The sequence below is a fragment of the Elephas maximus genome, chromosome 12, assembly GCF_024166365.1.
Source record: "Elephas maximus indicus isolate mEleMax1 chromosome 12, mEleMax1 primary haplotype, whole genome shotgun sequence".
Classification (NCBI taxonomy): domain Eukaryota; kingdom Metazoa; phylum Chordata; class Mammalia; order Proboscidea; family Elephantidae; genus Elephas; species Elephas maximus.
Window position 1 is genome coordinate 94,410,456 of NC_064830.1, and position 17,203 is coordinate 94,427,658.

General features: G+C 59.0%; 3 protein-coding genes across 18 annotated transcripts in view; 2 read left to right on the forward strand and 1 right to left on the reverse strand.

Annotated features, from left to right (window-relative positions):
* STYXL1 (serine/threonine/tyrosine interacting like 1) overlaps positions 1–3,748 on the forward strand; it is a 43,014-nt gene extending 39,266 nt beyond the window's left edge. For all 8 annotated transcript variants that reach the window (XM_049904855.1, XM_049904853.1, XM_049904858.1 and 5 more), the window contains one exon: positions 2,777–3,748. In XM_049904855.1, the coding sequence (XP_049760812.1) occupies positions 2,777–2,937 (161 nt within the window). In that variant the 3' untranslated portion in view covers positions 2,938–3,748. The remainder of the gene's footprint in view (positions 1–2,776) is intronic.
* Positions 3,749–4,393: 645 nt separating this feature from the next.
* Positions 4,394–10,629, forward strand: TMEM120A (transmembrane protein 120A). Of its 2 annotated transcripts, XM_049904862.1 has the most exons (12): positions 4,394–4,587; positions 6,184–6,302; positions 6,514–6,630; positions 8,658–8,717; positions 8,941–9,036; positions 9,115–9,204; positions 9,398–9,463; positions 9,557–9,618; positions 9,728–9,820; positions 9,942–10,006; positions 10,115–10,183; positions 10,268–10,629. In XM_049904862.1, exons 1-12 carry the CDS (start codon positions 4,507–4,509, stop codon positions 10,379–10,381), a joined length of 1,032 nt encoding a protein of 343 aa, XP_049760819.1. In that variant the 5' UTR covers positions 4,394–4,506; the 3' UTR covers positions 10,382–10,629. The 2 variants fall into 2 exon arrangements, with proteins under 2 accessions (XP_049760819.1, XP_049760820.1); XM_049904863.1 differs by lacking the exon at positions 6,514–6,630.
* Positions 10,630–10,779: 150 nt separating this feature from the next.
* The window catches only part of LOC126087391 (NADPH--cytochrome P450 reductase), a 90,423-nt gene continuing 83,999 nt past the window's right edge, over positions 10,780–17,203 (reverse strand). For all 8 annotated transcript variants that reach the window (XM_049904843.1, XM_049904846.1, XM_049904849.1 and 5 more), the window contains 11 exons: positions 16,998–17,122; positions 16,418–16,507; positions 15,788–15,886; positions 14,591–14,707; positions 14,362–14,480; positions 12,890–13,071; positions 12,393–12,542; positions 11,816–12,086; positions 11,593–11,738; positions 11,427–11,512; positions 10,780–11,328 (listed from right to left, as the gene is read on the reverse strand). In XM_049904843.1, the coding sequence (XP_049760800.1) occupies positions 11,184–11,328; positions 11,427–11,512; positions 11,593–11,738; positions 11,816–12,086; positions 12,393–12,542; positions 12,890–13,071; positions 14,362–14,480; positions 14,591–14,707; positions 15,788–15,886; positions 16,418–16,507; positions 16,998–17,122 (1,530 nt within the window). In that variant the 3' untranslated portion in view covers positions 10,780–11,183. The remainder of the gene's footprint in view (positions 11,329–11,426; positions 11,513–11,592; positions 11,739–11,815; positions 12,087–12,392; positions 12,543–12,889; positions 13,072–14,361; positions 14,481–14,590; positions 14,708–15,787; positions 15,887–16,417; positions 16,508–16,997; positions 17,123–17,203) is intronic.

Consider the following 17,203-nt stretch of genomic DNA (forward strand, 5'->3'; position numbering starts at 1 on the left):
ATGGAAACTCAGAGAACGAGGAGTCAGAGGATGTGAGGCCCAAGGCCCTGTCCTCACACCCCATCCAAGGTGAACTTTCTGGAGCCTCACTCTGGCGTCACTGCCTGCTTGAGGACTGTTGTGGCGCCCACTGGTGCGTGGGGGTGACGTTGCTGATGCATCTTGGGTGGAAGGCTGTGCTGTTGCTCCTGTAGAGATGCCTCCCCAGTCACCTCCCCCAGAATCGGTTGTCCTGGGAAAGGCCTCTTCGGGGCCTTGGCTGGTATGCAGAGAAGGTGGGAGCTGGCAGAAGGCCTCTTCTCCAGCTTGGGTAGAGGCAGAGCTTACCCCCTGGCAGGGACCTGAGAGCTCCACAGCTTGAGCCCCCTGGAGCTTTTCCTGCTGTGGTCCTTGGGTTCCTCATTTCTCACAGGGAGAGTTGGGCACAGAGGCCTTCAGCATGCTCCCTCCTCTGATGTTTAGTGATGGTCACCCACTAGATGTGGACAGTGGCCACTGTCCTAAACCTTCCAAGCCAATTGCAGTCTCGTCTGTGGCCATATCCAGGGCAGAGGTCACTTGCCAGAGTCGGCTAACAAAGAGCAGAGTGAGAAGGCTCCTCCCACGTGGCTCCTCTGGGTTCTGCAAGGGCGCAGCTGTTACAGAGATGGGGACAGACAGGCCCCAGCGCCTCTGCAGGGAGATTGACAGTGCTTTGCACTCTGGGTGGCCAGGAGCTTGGGTGCCTGGGGCCTAGGCAGTTCTCTCAGGAGCAGCATGGTGTTCCCTTCCCGGGGCAGCAGTCTCCCCGCTTTACTGAAGAAAAGTCCTGTTGCTGGGCACTCTGCTGGAGATGCCTTCTCGATAAGTCTTGGCCTTGCAAGCTGTGTTACCACGGAGCTGTGGGGCAGGGGGGCTGTGCTGTTGTCATGTTGGGTCCTTTCTGGACTGAGCAAGTCCTGTAGCAGGGTTAGCTTTCCCTGCCGCCACGCAGTATCCAGGGTCACGGAGCCAGCTGACCTGGCTCAGCTATGGTGCTCCTGGGCCCCAGGCAGATGTTCCTTACTTCCTGTCTGTTGATTTTGGCTCCCTCAGTGCCCTGGGGACAGCCGTGCTCTGCTGGCTGTCATCGGCTTAGCTGTGGTGATCAGAGCCTAAAGGTCTGGCAAGGAAGGCTGTGTGCCACTCACCAGCCCAACACACAGCTTTCAGGGCTTGGGGCCCCAGCGCTCTTGAGGCACAAGGCCAGCTCTTGGAGTTGTCTCCTTCCTGTCCCTCCCCCACCTCTGGGAGGGTGGGGGTCAAGGAGTGAGCTGGGGAGAAGCTGGAACCAAGAAGTGGCTAGCACCCAGAGCCTCTCATTACCCCTGACCTGGGCTTTCAAAGCTTTGGTGCGGAAAGTTAAAAATCTTGCTTCCACGACTATATGGGATCAGAGCCCTCAAGCCCAGGAGAAATCAGTTTCAGTGCCTTTAAACTGCCTGGGGGGTTACTTTGACCCTGAGAGGTCTTCAGAGAAACAAATTCCTGAGGCACTGTAATAGCCAGAGTTGGGAGTGCTACACCTACTACTTCAGGTGTAATAAAAACATTCAATAGCCCTGCAACATTAGGTACTATTATTGTCCGCATGTTAGGGGAGGAATAGAGGCCATGGAACGCTCCAGAGGCCCCACAGCTGTAAGTGGTGGAGCTGGGATTCAGACGCCACTGCTCGAGAGTCTGGACTTTGAACAAGGCACTGACATGGCTGGCAGAGACAGTGCTGGCCTGGCCATCTGAAGGATGGGCCATGGCCGGGTGGGTGCTGCTCCTTACCAAGTGTGACCTGGGGCATGTCCCAGGCAAATAAATGAGGCTGGAGGTTTCTGTTTGTTCGTTTTTTTGAATTATGCTTTAGATAAAAATTTACAGAGCAAATTAGTTTCTCACTAAACAATAATACACATATTGTTTTGTGACATTGGTTGCCAACCCCGTGACGTGTCAACGCCCTCCCCTTCTCAACCTTGGGTTCCCCATTTCCATTCATCCAGCTTTTCTGTCCCCTCCTGCCTTCTCCTCTTTGCCCCTGGACTGGTGTGCCCTTTTAGTCTCGTATACACAGTTGAGGACGCGTATCATTGTTTGTCGTATGGGCCTGTCTAATCTTTGGCTGAAGGGTGAAGCTCTGGAGTGACTTCAGTACAGAGTTAAAAGAGTGGCCAGGAGCCACGCTCTTGGGGAGCATCTGTTCTTTCTGCCTGCCGGATGTGCTGCGAAAGTTGTAGCAGACACTTTGTGGGTTGGAAGGACGTGTGTGTGGGGAGGTGGGGAAGAAGCGGGGATTTCTAAGACCTAACTAAACCTTACTTCTGCACAGCTGTGCCCCCTGACACCAGTTTTGGCTTTTCCTTTTTCCTCTGTCCTTGGTCCAGATGGAGACCAGCTGGTTACCTCCTCCATGTAATAACCCTCCCTGTGCCTCAGGATGGACACCTAAAGGCAGTAATCTTTAGTTTTCCCTTCTGCGGAGAACTTGACCACAATCTCTTTCCCTTTCCATTAATTCATACTTCTTTGTTGAGGGGAGGTTCACGGGTTCACAGCTGTTGCCTCAGCTGTGGAAACAGGAGGCCTCTGAAGAAGGAATCATTTCTGTGCCCACATTCAAAAGCAGGTGCAGAGCCAGGACTCCTGGCCCTAAGGAGTTAGCCCCAGACTGCTGCTGTGTCTGTCTGCCCTCCTGCACTGGCCCTGACCGCAGTGGGAAGGGCCAGGACCGGTCTTGATATCTACCCTCTCCCTGTGTTCACAGAGGTCCTGGAACTACGTCAAGAAGTGCAAAGGCAACATGTCTCCAAACCGGGCCTTTGTGGACCAGCTGCGGCTTTGGGAGAAGATCATCCTTGGAGACTTTGTCACAGACACCTCGGATCTCCTCTACTGATATTCTCCAAGGCCAGCAGTGGGTCCTGAGGACTTCAGTTGGGGGCTTCTTGTGGAGAGTGGGCCAGGCTATGTATAGGGGTTGGTCTGGAAGAAGGCCTTTGCTGCTGGAAGCCTCTGTCAGCCTTCTGCAGTGGTTCTTCCCAGGCTCCTGTTCACTCCACACAGCAGGTGCTTCTGCTCAGCCCCCAGGGCCCCAACCCCAGGACATCCAGGACCACCCTCCACTGTACTGTTGAGGCCTCCTCCGGAAGAACGTCTGCTGCTGGAGCAGCTGCCCCATCCCTGCCCCATGACTTGGACCTTCAGAGGCCTGCCTGGAGGGGAGCTTCAGGGGCTCCCCCTGCCCTTGTGTTGGTCCACAGGGGCTCACACCATGCTTGCCCATGAGCAGAGATCCTCCAGCCCCAGAGATGCCAAGCAGAGTGCTGGCTGTGGGCCTTTGGGCAGGAGGACACATGCTTGCCTCATTCCCATCCCTAAGGAGTTAGCTCCAGGCCGCTGCTGTTTCTGAGTCTGGCCTTTCCCACTATCCCTTGATCACTTGATACAGATTCCATTTCCTTGCTCCCACTCAATTCTGCCCAACTGTGTTTGCCAAGAAGAGATTCCTACCCTTCCCATCTCCCACACTCAGGTTCCTAGAAATTCCTCAGGATTCCAGGGAGTTGTTTTATGAAAGGACTTCCCTAGCGCTGCCAGGGCCCGCAACAACCGGGGATCCAGGGGAGGCACAGATAAGGGAAGCGGTGGGGAATTTAGGATATCGATTCATGAAGGGCTGTCCTGAAGTTCATTCAGCCAACAGTCCCTGCCACCTGGACAGGCTGGCCATGTAGAGGTGAAAGCCGTGGCAGAGGGCTGCAGAGGGCTGGGGCAGGGGGAAGGAGGTAGGCGGGGGTCTTCTCCAAAAGGAAGGGCAAGGGTTCAAGGAGAGGTAGGGGTCTTGCAAGAAGGGGAGGGGGCTTCTGGGATAGCAAGGACTTTAATCAGGGTCTGAGGTGGAGAAGCGCCCGAGGTGCTGCAAAGCAGAGGCCCTGTCAGGTTAGGGACCGCTTGTAGGCAGGGGAGAGCCACTGGACATGATGGGGATTAGCTGTGTGATTTAGGGAGGACAGTCTGGTGGCTGTGGGAAGGGACAGGAGGAGGTGCGCCTGGCGCAGGGAGCCGCACAAGGAGGCCGCTATAAAAATCCAGGCTGAGAGACGAGGCCAAGGACGAAAGTGTCCGAGGCAGGTGTCACCTCTCTGGGCTCTGGTCACTCCCCAGCACAATGGCCGGGGCCCTGCAGGCTGCTCCACGCGCCTGGCACCGCCTGAGGCGTCCAGCCCAGGGAGACCGCCATCCGGGACCCCGCGCGGGCTGAGCGGCCCAGGCGCACGTGGCCCCGCCCCGGCCCCGCCCACGGCCCGGATTGGCGAGCGGGAGGGGCGGGGCCAGAGCCTCGCCGCCCCAGGCCCGTTTCCCATTGGTGGCCGCGGCGGCGCGAGCCCGGAAGCGGACGGGGGCGGCGGCTGAGGTGGCGGAGGCGCCTCGGTCCCGCCGGGGTTGCGGCGCTGTCCTCTACGCGCGGCTCGTGGGGCCCGCGGCCCGGCAGCCATGCAGCCTCCGCCCCCAGGCCCGCTGGACAGCTGCCTGCAGGACTGGGAGACTCTGCAGCAGGACTTCCAGAGCATCCAGGTGGGCGCCGCCGCGGGAGCCCGTCGGCTTCAAGCCACGTCTCTCTGGCTCGAGGTCAGGGGTCGGGCACCGGGGTCAGGCATCGGGGAACGTGGGGCCAGAGGTCAGGGGCCCCGGCGTCTCGCCCCGGGGACCCCGGGGGAGCCTCGGGACCCCGTGTCCCTGGCCGGACCCTCCTGACGGCCTCAGCTGAGTGCTTGGCGGCGGCACCACTGGCGATGCGGCCGGGTCGGGCGGGACCGGGCTGTGCCGGGCGGCCCGAGGGCCCCGCCACCCCGTCCCCTCCCAGGAGAGCGGCCGCCTGAGTCAGAGCCGGTTGGCCCAGCCTTGGTTCAGTCACTTAGCAGGCGTGCCTCCGGCGCCCACTCGGGGCGGACCGCAGCGGCGACAGCGCGGTCCCCGTCCTCGGCAGCCTCCCGGCCCGGGCCCTGACACGAATGGAAGTTTCCTAGGTATAGGGAACAGCGCCCAGGAAGGCCTTGAGAAGGGATGGAGGAGACCCGACAGTCCCACGTGCGTCCCTTTAAGAGAGGGGAGAAGTGGGCGGGCCAGGCCATCCAGGGGGCTCTGGGCCCGAGATCAGCGGGCAGCCACGGGAGGACTCATCCAGGTCTGGCTTGTATGAGCCACTGTGGCTGTTGAGTAGGGAGGCTAGGAGGACGAGGCTGCTGGCCTTGTCCAGGCAGGAGAGGCTGGTGGCCCAGGGTCCGCAGAGGTGGGGATAGTAGACTGCGCAGGGGCATAAGGGGTTGGAGCAGATTCAGGTCTAAATGGCTGTGGTGGCCCCTCCTGAGCAGGGGAAACAAGGCCCAGGCCCAGAGAGGGTAGAGCTGAGGCCAGCAGGTGACTTGGTTAGGCATTTGCCCCTCCTGGATTGCATTAAACTTCCTGTCTTCGATGAAGCCTAATTGCCCCTGGGCCCAGCCAGGTCTGTCTCTGCAGCGCTCATCTCCAAGTCCTGAACAGACATCCCCAGCCTGGCCCTCAGCCCCTGCCAGGCTTTCCTCATACTGCCCTTGCCCAGCCTCCAGGTTGCTCCTTCCAAGACTCACCAACAAGGGCAAAGTGCTCTGGGAAGCCTTGGGCCAAAGGTGATGGGGAGAGGTAGAGGGGACTGGCCTATTAGGAGGTCCCAGGGCAGAAACCTGATGACCTTTGACCTGGGAGGAAGGTGTTGGAAATGTCTGAGCAGAAGTCATCTTGGGTAACCCTAACTTCTGTACTTGCAGGTCGGGTAGATGGGGGTATCTGTGGGCCTAGAGTCCAGACCCAGGGCAGACAGCCCTTGAATAGGGGTCAGAACAACTAGTAGATGGGCCGAGATGAAGAAAACCTTCAAGGAACTAGCATTTGCTAGTGGTTGCTGAGGAGGGATGCTGTGGGGCCTCTGGGCTTACAGGAAGAGACCCCAGCTCCCTGCCTGCCTTGGGGAGACAGCAACCTCAGGGAGATGTGGGGGAGGCACAACAAGTCCCACCTCCTTTCTATGGAGACTGTCCCAAGGAGCCTGGGAGAGCTTGTGCCCCGCCCCTGCCCAGCCGGCTCTGGCTCAGCAGCCCTCAGTGAGCCTGAGCCTTCCCTTCTTCTGGCCCCCAGGAGGCCCACCGGCTGTACCGCCTGAAGCTGGAGGAGTTGATCAAGCTGCAGAACAATTGTACCAGCTCCATCAGTCGGCAGAAGAAGCGGCTCCAGGAGCTGGCCCTTGTCCTGAGGAAGTTAGGACCTCTCCTGACACGACACCTCGGGCTGGGGATGGGGTGGCTGACCTGGTGGGGTGGGAAAGCTGGCTCTGACTCATGGACTGTCCCTGGGCAAGGCTTCTTCCCTCTCGGGGCCTCGCTTGCCCCTCCACCTAGCAGGCATTTGGCTCAATACCTGGGACCTGCCTTCTCTGACCCAAAGTGACTTCTGTGGCTCCACCTGCAGATGCAAACCCTCCCTCCCGTCAGGGGCCGAGGAGGCTGTGCAGGAGCTCGAGAACCAGATCAAAGAGCGCCAAGGGCTCTTCTTTGACATGGAAGCCTATCTGCCCAAGAAGAACGGGTACGGGTGCCCCCCAGCTCAGTTCACAGCCACGCTGGGAGAGGCCTAATGCTGGGTGTGTCCTCTTCTAGGCCATTTAGTCAGCAGTTGCTCCCTGGACCAATCTGGGCTGAATAGTCAGGCCCAGTCCCACCTCAGGAGAGACAGTGCACCGAGACAGGTGCTTTGTGGGCAGGTATAGGGAATGGTGGGAGCATCTACCCAGCCTGGGAGGCCAGAGAATGTTTCCTGCAGTAGGTGATGCCTGAGCTGACCTTGAAGGATACTGAAGAGTTAGCCAGGAAGACCCGGGAAGGAAGGGAACGAAGGCAGGGAGCAAAACCAGAAGTGACTCAAAGTGGCCAGAGCTCAGGTGGGAGGTAGGGGGGTGGGGGGCTGCAGAGCACGCATTTGCCCAGGAGGCAAGGGGGAGTGGTGAGGTGCCTTTACAAAGATGAGCTGCAGTCACTGAGGAGGATGGACAAAGGGACAGCAGAGCCCTGGGCTGAGCAAAAAAAATCCAGCAGAGGAGACTCAGAAGCTGCCCTATGCAGGCAGCAAGACCACTGGGAGACAGCATGTTCCAGAAAGCAGGGAAGAGTGGTCAGTAGCCTCATGTCAGATGGCCCAGGGAGGTTACATCTAATAAGGGATGGAAGTGTTTCCGGAGGTCATCGGCGACCTTGGAGAGAACCATTCCGTGGGTGCAGGTGGGAGTTGATACTGGGGAGAACCAAGGAGCTGAGGAGGTGGAGGCAGCCAAGTCAAGGCAGCTCTCTTGGAAGCATGAGGGTGTATGTATCACTCTGTTTTTAGATAGGAAAGACTTGAGCATACTTCCTGTGGAGAGGAAAGGGCCAGAAGAGGGGAGCGTCTCAGAAAAGTCTTTTGGGTGATGGAGGGAAATCTCTGGGGGTGTGGGGAGGGCCGGGCATGGGCACACCTGAGGCAGGAGGTGGTACAGAGTTGCATAGAGGGAGAGGTGGCGGGCAGAGGAAGATGCCTGTCACCAGGCTCTACTTTCTCTGTGACATTGCAGGTGAGGCTGGCAGTTGCAGACAGGATGGAAGGTTTGGGAGAGAGAATGGAACAGCTTTGAAGAGGCTACTACAGGGAGTGAGCCAGGGGGCTGGGTGGCTTGGCAGTAGAGGCTGGAGGCTGGCACTGTGTGTGGGGGTGGCACAGGCTTTGGCCCCTTGCTGGTCAAGGTTTGAGTCCCAGCCCTGCCCCATAATCTCTACAGCCTTGAGCAAGTCTTCCAGCCGTCTGAGCCTTAGTTCTCTGTGGCTTGAGTGAGCAAGAGCCCATGTATTGGGTAATAAGTGTTACTGTGGCTTTCCTCTCATCAGAGGTTTCTCTGGCTGGGCAGTACGTGACAAACGTGCAAGGAGGCTGGGAGTGAGGGAATCATTGAGAAAATAGTTGAAGCGAAAGAGGGCTTTGGGGACTCAGCTGGCTTGGGAAAGGAGATCAGAATCAGGATGCCTCAGTGAGGGGAAGGGTCCATGTGGGGAAGAAGTGGGCTGGGCAGCTGAGTATTCGGGGTCAGAATGCCAGCAGAGCTCCCAGATTCCGAGGGGCTGCGTTCTGGGTTGGGAGGAGGCTTGGGGCATGACCATGGGTGTGGCTCACTGAAGTGGACTCAGGGCTGAAGGTTCCTGGAGTGGAGGTGGCAAGGAGCTGTGGGGCAGGTGGTAGATGGTGGTCTCCCACAGATGAGGAGCCCACTGCCTGGGCCCACTGGGGCCATCGGGGTATGGGAACAGCTTCCAGGGGTTGGGAGAGCTAGGCCCTGAGGTGGGGGAGCTCCAGGGAAGAGGAAGGAGAGAGGGAGCTTGGTTCACCCTGGATCACAATTTGGAGCAGGCAGGGAGAAAGGCTGGACATGTTTTTTCCAAGGAGTTGGTCTTCCGCTCCCACCAAGGTCAGGGCCCTAAGCCAAGACCATGGGAGAGATGACTCAGATCTGGCTGGGCCCATCAGGGGGCTCTAGCTTAGGCTTCTCTGCCAGTCTGGGCCTCACCTCACCCAATCTCCTTCTCCCCTAGGTTGTACCTGAGTCTGGTCCTGGGTAACGTCAACGTGACACTCCTTAGCAAGCAGGCTAAGTAATTTGTTATCATGGGCTGGGTCTCGTTTCTACTCCCCACCCCGCCTGAGCCCATTACACTCTGCTTTCTGGGGGCTGAGCTGTGGGGTCCAGGGGCTGCCTTCCATGCTGCCTCCATGGCAACCACCAAAGCGTGCCTGGAGCAGGAATGTCCCTCCTCAAGTGGATGGGAGGGCAGGCCCCCGGCATCCAGCCTGTCCCACGAGTCTGCCCACCCTCAGGTTTGCCTACAAGGACGAGTATGAGAAGTTTAAGCTCTACCTCACCATCATCCTTATCCTCATCTCCTTCACCTGCCGCTTCCTCCTCAACTCCAGGTGGGTGTCCCAGCTCGGGGCTACACCCTGTGCCTTCTCGAGGCTCTCTGGTGCCAACCCTCTGTACCCTGTCCCCAGGGTGACAGATGCTGCCTTCAACTTCCTGCTGGTCTGGTATTACTGCACCCTGACCATCAGAGAGAGCATTCTGATCAACAACGGCTCCCGGTGAGCGAGGGCAGAGCCAGACCCGCCAGCTCCTTCTGGGGTAGGGGGGGCGTCCCTGGAGCTACCCTAGAAAATGCAGGGGGAGGGAGTGCCAGAGGCCCTCTGTGAGGCAGGAACTAGGCGGGGCAGTGTGTCCTTCCCCCTTCAGCCCCACTCCCCGTCCCCAAGGAGTGACAGTAGCTTCCTGATCCAGGATCAAAGGCTGGTGGGTTTTCCATCACTACGTGTCTACGTTCCTGTCGGGAGTCATGCTGACATGGTGAGTGAGCGGCTGCCAGCAGGCAAGGCAGGAGCGGGGCGGGGAGAGAGCGGCTCCCGAGCTCCTCACACACGTCTCTATGTTCTGCCTCAGGCCCGATGGCCTCATGTACCAGAGGTTCCGGAACCAATTCCTGTCCTTCTCCATGTACCAGAGTGAGTGTTGCAGAGTCCCAGCTCAGCTCTGGACTCGCCTGCGGGCAGGGGCAGGGGCAGGGGCAGAACTTCAGGTTCCAGGTGGTTCCTAACGCCTCGCGCCGTGCAGGCTTCGTGCAGTTCCTGCAGTATTACTACCAGAGTGGCTGCCTGTACCGCCTGCGGGCCCTGGGCGAGAGGCACACCATGGACCTCACTGTTGGTGAGTTGGCCTGGAACCGTGGCGGGGAGCTGGGAAGGTAGGAACTTCCCTTTGCTCCCACGTGGCGTCTCATCGTCCTTACTTCTCGGTGGTTTTGGGCCCTGACGCTTTCTCCCCCCAGAGGGCTTCCAATCCTGGATGTGGCGGGGCCTCACCTTCCTGCTGCCCTTTCTTTTCTTTGGACATGTAAGTGGCATCTGTGTGTCCCCGCCCATGTGCCTGTCCATCCCCTGAGCTGGCATTCAGCTGGTGCACGGACTGGGTTCTACAGACTAACGCCCCTCCTCCCCCCAGTTCTGGCAGCTTTTTAACGCACTGACCCTGTTTAACCTGGCCCGGGACCCTCAGTGCAAGGAGTGGCAGGTGAGCAGGGACTTCTGAGAAAGCAAGCGGGGAGGCCAGGCCAGACCAGGCCCCAGTCCTAACCCACTCCTCCCCTCTCCCCAGGTGCTCATGTGCGGCCTCCCCTTCCTCCTCCTCTTCCTCGGCAATTTCTTCACCACCCTGCGGGTCGTGCACCAGAAGTTCCACAGTCAGTGGCATGGGAGCAAGAAAGAATGAGGCTGGGCCTTCCCCTGCAGCCAGCATGTCTCCTGCAGCAGCTCCTGGCCCTAAGGGGTTGCTTCATTACGGGTTGTCTAAGGGGTGGGAGGTGCCCCTCGTGTAGGAGGGTCTCATTCGCTCTCCCCTGGGTTTTGTGGGCTCTGTGGGCCCTGAAGGCTACCCTGGAGAGGAAGACCTGGGTTTGTGCCCCAGCCCTCACAGGGAGCTGAAGGCCAGAGGTATCAATAAAGGAAGGTGGCACAGAGGTGGCTTGAGGTGCTTGTTCTGAGAGTAAGCGGGGCTTGGCCAGCTCTCTGTGCCGCCGCGGCACAGGTGAAACTCCTGGTCTTTGTGATCTGAGTTAAGTAGATCCAGATGGAGGCCCCCACCACCCCGCTCAAACAGTCTCAGGCAAATACAGAAAACAGAACTTTATTCCAAGGGTCAGAGATTATTTAAAATTATTTACACTCACCGAAAATCATGTGAGGGGCCAGGCCCCAGCTCAGCCGAGAGAAGGGCCCCTTCTGTCTCAGCCACTGAGGGCCTGAGGCGTTCACAAGGTACGGGGCTGCCCACCCTTGGTCACGCACCATGGGGGGAGTTGCCTGGTGAAGGTGGGCCGCCGGTGAAGGCTGACTGGCCCAGCCTGGAGGGCTGAGGAGGGCACATCTTGGTCCAGGAGGAGTCTTTTGTCACTGAGCCTGCCTCCAGGGCCAAGTGGAAACCACCAGGAGACTGGTGGGAAGTAGTGGAAGTGATTACACTAGGGAAAGTCTATGGGGGTCTGGGGACAGGGCCAGAAGGGGGCTAGCAGCCCCTAGCTCCACACGTCCAGGGAGTAGCGGCCTTTGGTCATCAGCTTCTTGATGTAGTCCACAGCCTGGGCGTGCTCCATGTCCCCAAGCTCGGCCACAATGTCATAGAAGGTGTTCTGCACGTCCCTCGCCATGTTCCGAGCATCCCTGGGGGCAGGAAGGAGGTGACACTGGGGGCTGGGAAAGGGGCCACCCCTGGGAGGAGGCAGGGCCTAGCCTCCTTCACACTCTCCCCCCTCACTCACCCACAGACGTAGATGTGGGCACCGCCTTTGTGGATCAGCTTCCACAGGTGTTCCTTGTCTCTCTTCAGTAAGTGCTGCACATAGACCTGCAGGCAAGGGGCCAGGCTAGTGAGGGAGGGGCCTGGCCCCACCCTCCTGCCCCAGCAAGGCCTGCCCACCGCCTCACCTTGTGGGCCTGCTCCCGGGAGAAGGCCACATTGAGCTGGGTGAGGGCGCCATCCTTGTGGAACTGGGCCAGCTCCTCGCGGTACAGGTAGTCTTCATCAGACCGGCGGCAGCCGTAGTAGAGCAGCGTCTCCCCGACATCCTTACCTGGGGCAGCAGTGGCCAGATGAGTGTGGGACCCACGCTCTGTCCCCGCGCCCCTCCTGCCTGGGCCATGCACTCACCCTGCTGCTTCAGCCAGGCCCGCTCCTGGATGAAGCCTATGAAGGGGGCAATGCCAGTGCCAGGGCCCACCATGATAACAGGCGTGGTGGCCTTGAAGGGCAGGCGGAACTGGGACTTGCGCACGAACATGGGCACCAGAGGCCGGTGGCCGTTCTCCTCAACAGGCTCCTTGGCCCTCAGCCAGCTGGTGGCCACGCCCTTGTTGACTCGGCCAGACTTGGTCTCGTACTCCACAGCCACGGCACAGATGTGCACGGAGTTGGGGTGGACCTGGGGAGCGACAGGCGTGAGTGAAGAGCAGCCCCCCTTCCTCAGCATGCATAGGCCCCTTCCCACTCCCAGGCAGTCCAGCCTGTCACACCAAGCCTAGTCACAGAGCTGGTCCCTCAGGCGTCTCCACACTGTTCCCGGTGCCTAACCTCAAAGGCCCCTCTCCAAACAGCTTTCCTGATTGGCTGTCAGCACCAGGGCTGGAGAGGAGTTAGCAGTCTCCCAGTCCAGCCCTGCTGAAGACACAGGCCTCTAGTCCTGGGAGTCAGACTGGGCCTCCTGGGCAGAGCTGGCAACCGCCCCCACCTTGGAGGATGAGGCAATGGAGTAGTAGCGGGCCTGGAGCCGAGGCAGCAGCTCACACAGGTGGTCGATGGGGGGCCGCAGGGATGGGTAGTCCTGCAGGATCGCCAGAATATGCCTCCGGGCCTCCACCACCCAGCTCAGGTACAGCTCCTGGGAAGAAACACAACACATGCCTGTGAGAAATGGGAGGGTGAAGGAAGGGAGGGGACGTTTGCAATGGGACAGGCTGAAGCTGGGGCCTAAGGAGCTTGGAGAATGGCTGGGTGGAAGGTGAGCAGGGGGTTCTGGGAAAGCAAGCAGGAAGCCAGGCCGGGCCCCAGTCCTAACCACTCCTCCCCCCGCCCCCAGGTGCTCATGTGCTGGCTTCCCCCTTTCTCTTCCTTGGCAATTTCTTCATCACCATGCAGGTTGTGCACCAGAAATTCCCACACCGACCTAGGAGATTCTGGGTGGGGGATGATGACAGTCTGGAGGTGGGACGGGGGCGGCAGGTATACCTTGCCCTCGCCCGAGGAGGAGGCCATCTTGCGCAGTTGTTCCTGCTCACTGGGCTCTGAGGCGTACTGGGCCAGCTCATAGAGGACGTTGGTGCGGGGCGGGTTGGTGATATCCAGGTAGTAGGTGAGGGCCGTGCGGTAGGAGGTGGGGCAGGGGAAGGGGTGTTTCTTGTTGGACTCCTCTGCGGGGTAGGGGTGAAAGGCAAGATTTGGGGTATGTGGTGACCACCCAGGGGTGTGGGGGTGCTCTACAGGAAGGCAGGCCCTGCCGGCACTGGAAGCAGGGCTGGCGCTTCCTTGGCCCTGGGACCAGGGTCAGGCTTCGGCCAGGCCTTAAGCTTTAGGCTGGACCTAGTCTGTGTCCTGCCTGCCGGCCTGTGGGCAGGCCTAACCCTGTGGGGGCTCCCTGTCAGCCCAGCCCTCACCAGCCCAACCCCACTGTCCTCCTCTTTACATGGTTCAGCCACACAAGTGCTCGGGTGCTCCCGATCCTAACAGTCAACAAGAGGGCCTTACTGACACCCCACCTCCACCCCAATCAGACTACAGCAGGGAGCAGAGCGGAGGCGGGACAGGGAGTAAAGCACAGAGCATGGCGGGGAGCAGGGCCAAGAACGAGCTCCACACAGGTGGGTGACTGTGGACAAGGCACTCCCCCGGGGGTCCGTTTGTTCTGATGACAAGCGACCTGCTGCAGAACTGTTGAGGGCTGCTGAGAATGCATGGAGGGCCTGGCCCAAGACGAGGCTCAGTGCTAAGGGGTTGGTTTAGTTTTTGGAGTCTATTTTCTATATATAAATAAATATATGACATTATATGTAGACAGCGGATGATGGCGTTTCGCAAACAGACGCCTTGTACCCAGCACTCAGATCAAGAAGCAGGGTGTTCCTAACACCCCGGAGCCCTCTTGTGCCAGCCCAGAAACGAGGCTCTGGCCTTGTACCACCAGGACAGGGGTGTGGGAATCTTATTTGAAGCTACACTGCCTGGGGGAGACTGCTGCCTGCAACCCTCACTCTGAAGAGCTCTCGGGCAGGCATAAGGCCGCCCAGAGGGGCTCTGACTCTCCTGGGTGGGTGAGTGAGTGCCATGGCCTTCCCCAGCAAGATCCTGCCTCTGCTGGCACAAAGGCCATGCCCCTTACAGAGTGAACCAGACCCACATGGGTGCACACACATGCACACAACGCACGTGCACTCCCATCCACACCCACGGGGCACCCACTCCTGGCACGACAGGTTCTGATATGAACCTGCCCCCTTTTCTGCTGTGCCTCTCGGGCTGGTTCTGGAACTGTTGAGAAGAAGCAGGCAAGCTGAGGTCGCGAAGGACAGAAGTGAGCAGGGACAGGAGCTGGGCCCCAGGTGGTGGCCAGTGGAAGTGCAGAGGAGCTCACAGCAAGAGGCGGAGGCTGGCAGCCATCTCAGGCCCAGAGGGGAGAAGTGGGTGACCCTGATTCCCGGACTCACCATCGAGATTGTTCAGGGACATAATGACATTCAGGTCGGCACCCAGGATCTCACCAAGCTGGTTGACGAGGGTGGAGTCATTGGCTGGGTAAACAGCAACATGGTCCCCGGACTCATACCTAGAAAGAGAACTGAGGCTCAGGAGCAGGGGGTTGAGGGGCTGGCCAGCTCTGACCGGATCAGGAGGCCCAGAGAGAAGGCTGGAGGAGGTGGTGATGGCAGCAGGTACCTGATTTTGGAATCTGAGATGTCTAATTCCAAGTGCATGAGGTGCCGCTCAGTCCCCTGGTTCAGCTTCCGGTTGGTAGTAACTGTAGCCAAGAATGGATTCTTGGCATCAAAGGGACTGGGTGGGGAGAAGAGAAGCTCAGTGACCGGCTGGGTCTTTGTCTGAATCTCCCTATCCTCAAGGGACACTTCTGCCTCCACAAAACACAGGATATCTGAGAGGTTGGCCTGGGGTCCTCTGGGCCTCCAAGGGCCACACAGAAACATCACAATTACAGAAGGGCTCTCAACCCTACAAAGTGGGCAGAGCGAGGTCTCTACTACAGATATGGAGCCGGAAGCTGGCCCCTAAAATATCTATAAGCTCCTCCATCCTCTCTCCCCACTGCTGCGCTGGATGCGAAGGACCAGGCCCCAGAGGATGGAGCCACAAGATGGAAGGTGCCTGAGTCCCTGAATGACTTTGTGGAGCATAGCCTCCACTGCCACCCCACAGGCACTAGGCTATAACAGGAACAAGAAAGAACCTTTGCTCTGTAAATCACAGAAATGCTGGCGTTTTCTGCTGTGCCAGGGCTACAGCAAGGCTGACTGCAGCAGGGCTGGTAGCTGCGAGTCTCGGTGGTGCTGGTGCCAGGACTGTCCTGGGGTTGGCACCCACAGGCCAGTCTGGGCAATGCCCAGCAGGTAGCAAGGCAGGAGAGGAACACAATATTTTTGGACAAAAACTCCAAATACTGCAGTAGATTTTAAGGGAATCTTTTGCCAAATATCAACCTAGTCCCAAAGCCTAAGTCATGTCCACGTGCAGGAACAGGTATGCAGTCTCTGCCCAGGATACGTACAAAGCAAAGCATCAAGGCAAATGAACAAACTGAGCAAATGCCAGTCTCCCAAAGGCTGTGCCTTCGGCTGGAGAGTACCACCTGGACAAAGGTTGGGGCCCTGAGGACCCTGCTCTCTCCTAGGAACTCCCTCTGCCCTGGGCCCCGTGCCCTCCTGTGCACAGAGATGGCAATATAGGGGCCCCTCCCACCCATCCCTGGGCAAAGGTGGCGATAAGGAGGCTCCATGCATTGGGGTCTGGGAGGAAAGATCCTGGGGGTATACACAGGGGACTGCCAGCTGCTTGCCAGCCCCAGCTGCCTGAGACACAGGCACACCAAGGGCTGGCCTCCAGCAGGCTCGCTCTACTTACGGTTTCTGGTTCTCATAGCTCTTCAGGCGGCCTATCTCTCCCATGTACACCTTGGCTATGTCCATGTCTGTGTGGACCACAAGCTCATACTGGCGAATGCTGGAAAGGGGAGACCGAAGGTGAGGCCGGGTGCTGGGTAGGGCTAGGAGGCTGTAGAAAGGTTTTTTCTTCCCAAGAGAGGAGGAAGGCTGCCCTCAGGGAGTTAGGGTGTAGAGGAGACGATGCAGGCTGGAGGGGTGAGACCCCAGAATCCAGACATGAAAACCGAGGCAGGAGAGGACCCACAGCAGACACACGACGATCAGGGAGGTGGGAGAGAGCCAGGAGATGGAACGAGCTTAGGGCAGTCTGGAGTAAGAGCCCAGAAGAAAGTTGGGCAGGCCTGGGGTTCGGGTTAGGAAGCATGCTTCAAGGCGATTCTTCTCTCCTTGTCATTTTCAGGTAAAGCCCAAGCTCCTTAGCCTGGGACCTGACACCCGTCCGTGCCCCTGCCAATTCTGTGACAGCTTTTGCCACTGTCTTTCCTCATCACATCCCCACCCCACCAGCCAAGCTGCCCCCTGGGCTGGCTTCCCTCAGACACTTGCTCACCCACAGGCCTCCCACCCAGAGTGCAGGGCACACGCTCACCTAGACTCCTCTCCAGTGGCTTCCACCCCAAAGTGCTCGCACACGGCCGGCCAGAACTGCTCTCGCCATGTGATGAAATCCTCCTCCAAGCTGGGGAGAGGAGAGAGTGAGCCGGGCCTGGGTGAGCCGGGCTACAGCAGCAGGAGCCGGTGAGGGACCGGCTTCGTATGCCCACAGCCGGGGCACCGGGATGGCCTTCCAGCCTGCTTGGCCCCTCTCCCTCGCCCTCCACCAGAGCCCTAGGGCTCATTGCACTCTGGTCTGCCCAGTGGTGAGAAACCAAGGCATCTGGAGGGATCTAGAAGAGTGTCTATGCCAACCATGGAAGGTTTCTGTGTGGGCCGGGCAAGCTGGGAGAAGACACCAGAAAGCAAAATGGGTCACTTGGCAAAGGCTGTGGGCAGGCCGTATGCTCCTTCTTGTTGATTGTGTCACTGGGTTTCAGCAAGTTGACAGTGATGCCTTTATACTCCCTGTCATGTCCTATAGCCAACTCCCTTCTAGGACCTGAGAGGCTGGGGGGATGGATGGGGCAAGGACAAAGGGGAGAATGCACGGGGCTAGGGTCGAGGGCACTCACTTCCCGTCATCATCTCCCAACCCCAGCTCAAAGATGCGCCTTGCTCCCAGCTGCTCCAGCCGCTTGTCCACGTACTTGCCCATGGCATTAAAGTGCTCGTAGGTCTTGTTTCCGAGGCCAAACACCTGTGGGGATGGGGTGGTGGGGGGCAGTCTGAGACCAGGCCTCTAGCCTGACCGGCTGAGTCTGAGAAGGAGATTGCCTTC

Bases quoted from the DNA above. Each gene is read 5' to 3' on its own strand.
- TMEM120A (XM_049904862.1), top strand. From the start codon at position 4,507: ATGCAGCCTCCGCCCCCAGGCCCGCTGGACAGCTGCCTGCAGGACTGG. The intron at 9,821-9,941 runs GTGAGTTGGCCT...TTCTCCCCCCAG, and splicing joins CACCATGGACCTCACTGTTG to AGGGCTTCCAATCCTGGATG. The intron at 10,184-10,267 runs GTGAGCAGGGAC...CCCTCTCCCCAG, and splicing joins CTCAGTGCAAGGAGTGGCAG to GTGCTCATGTGCGGCCTCCC.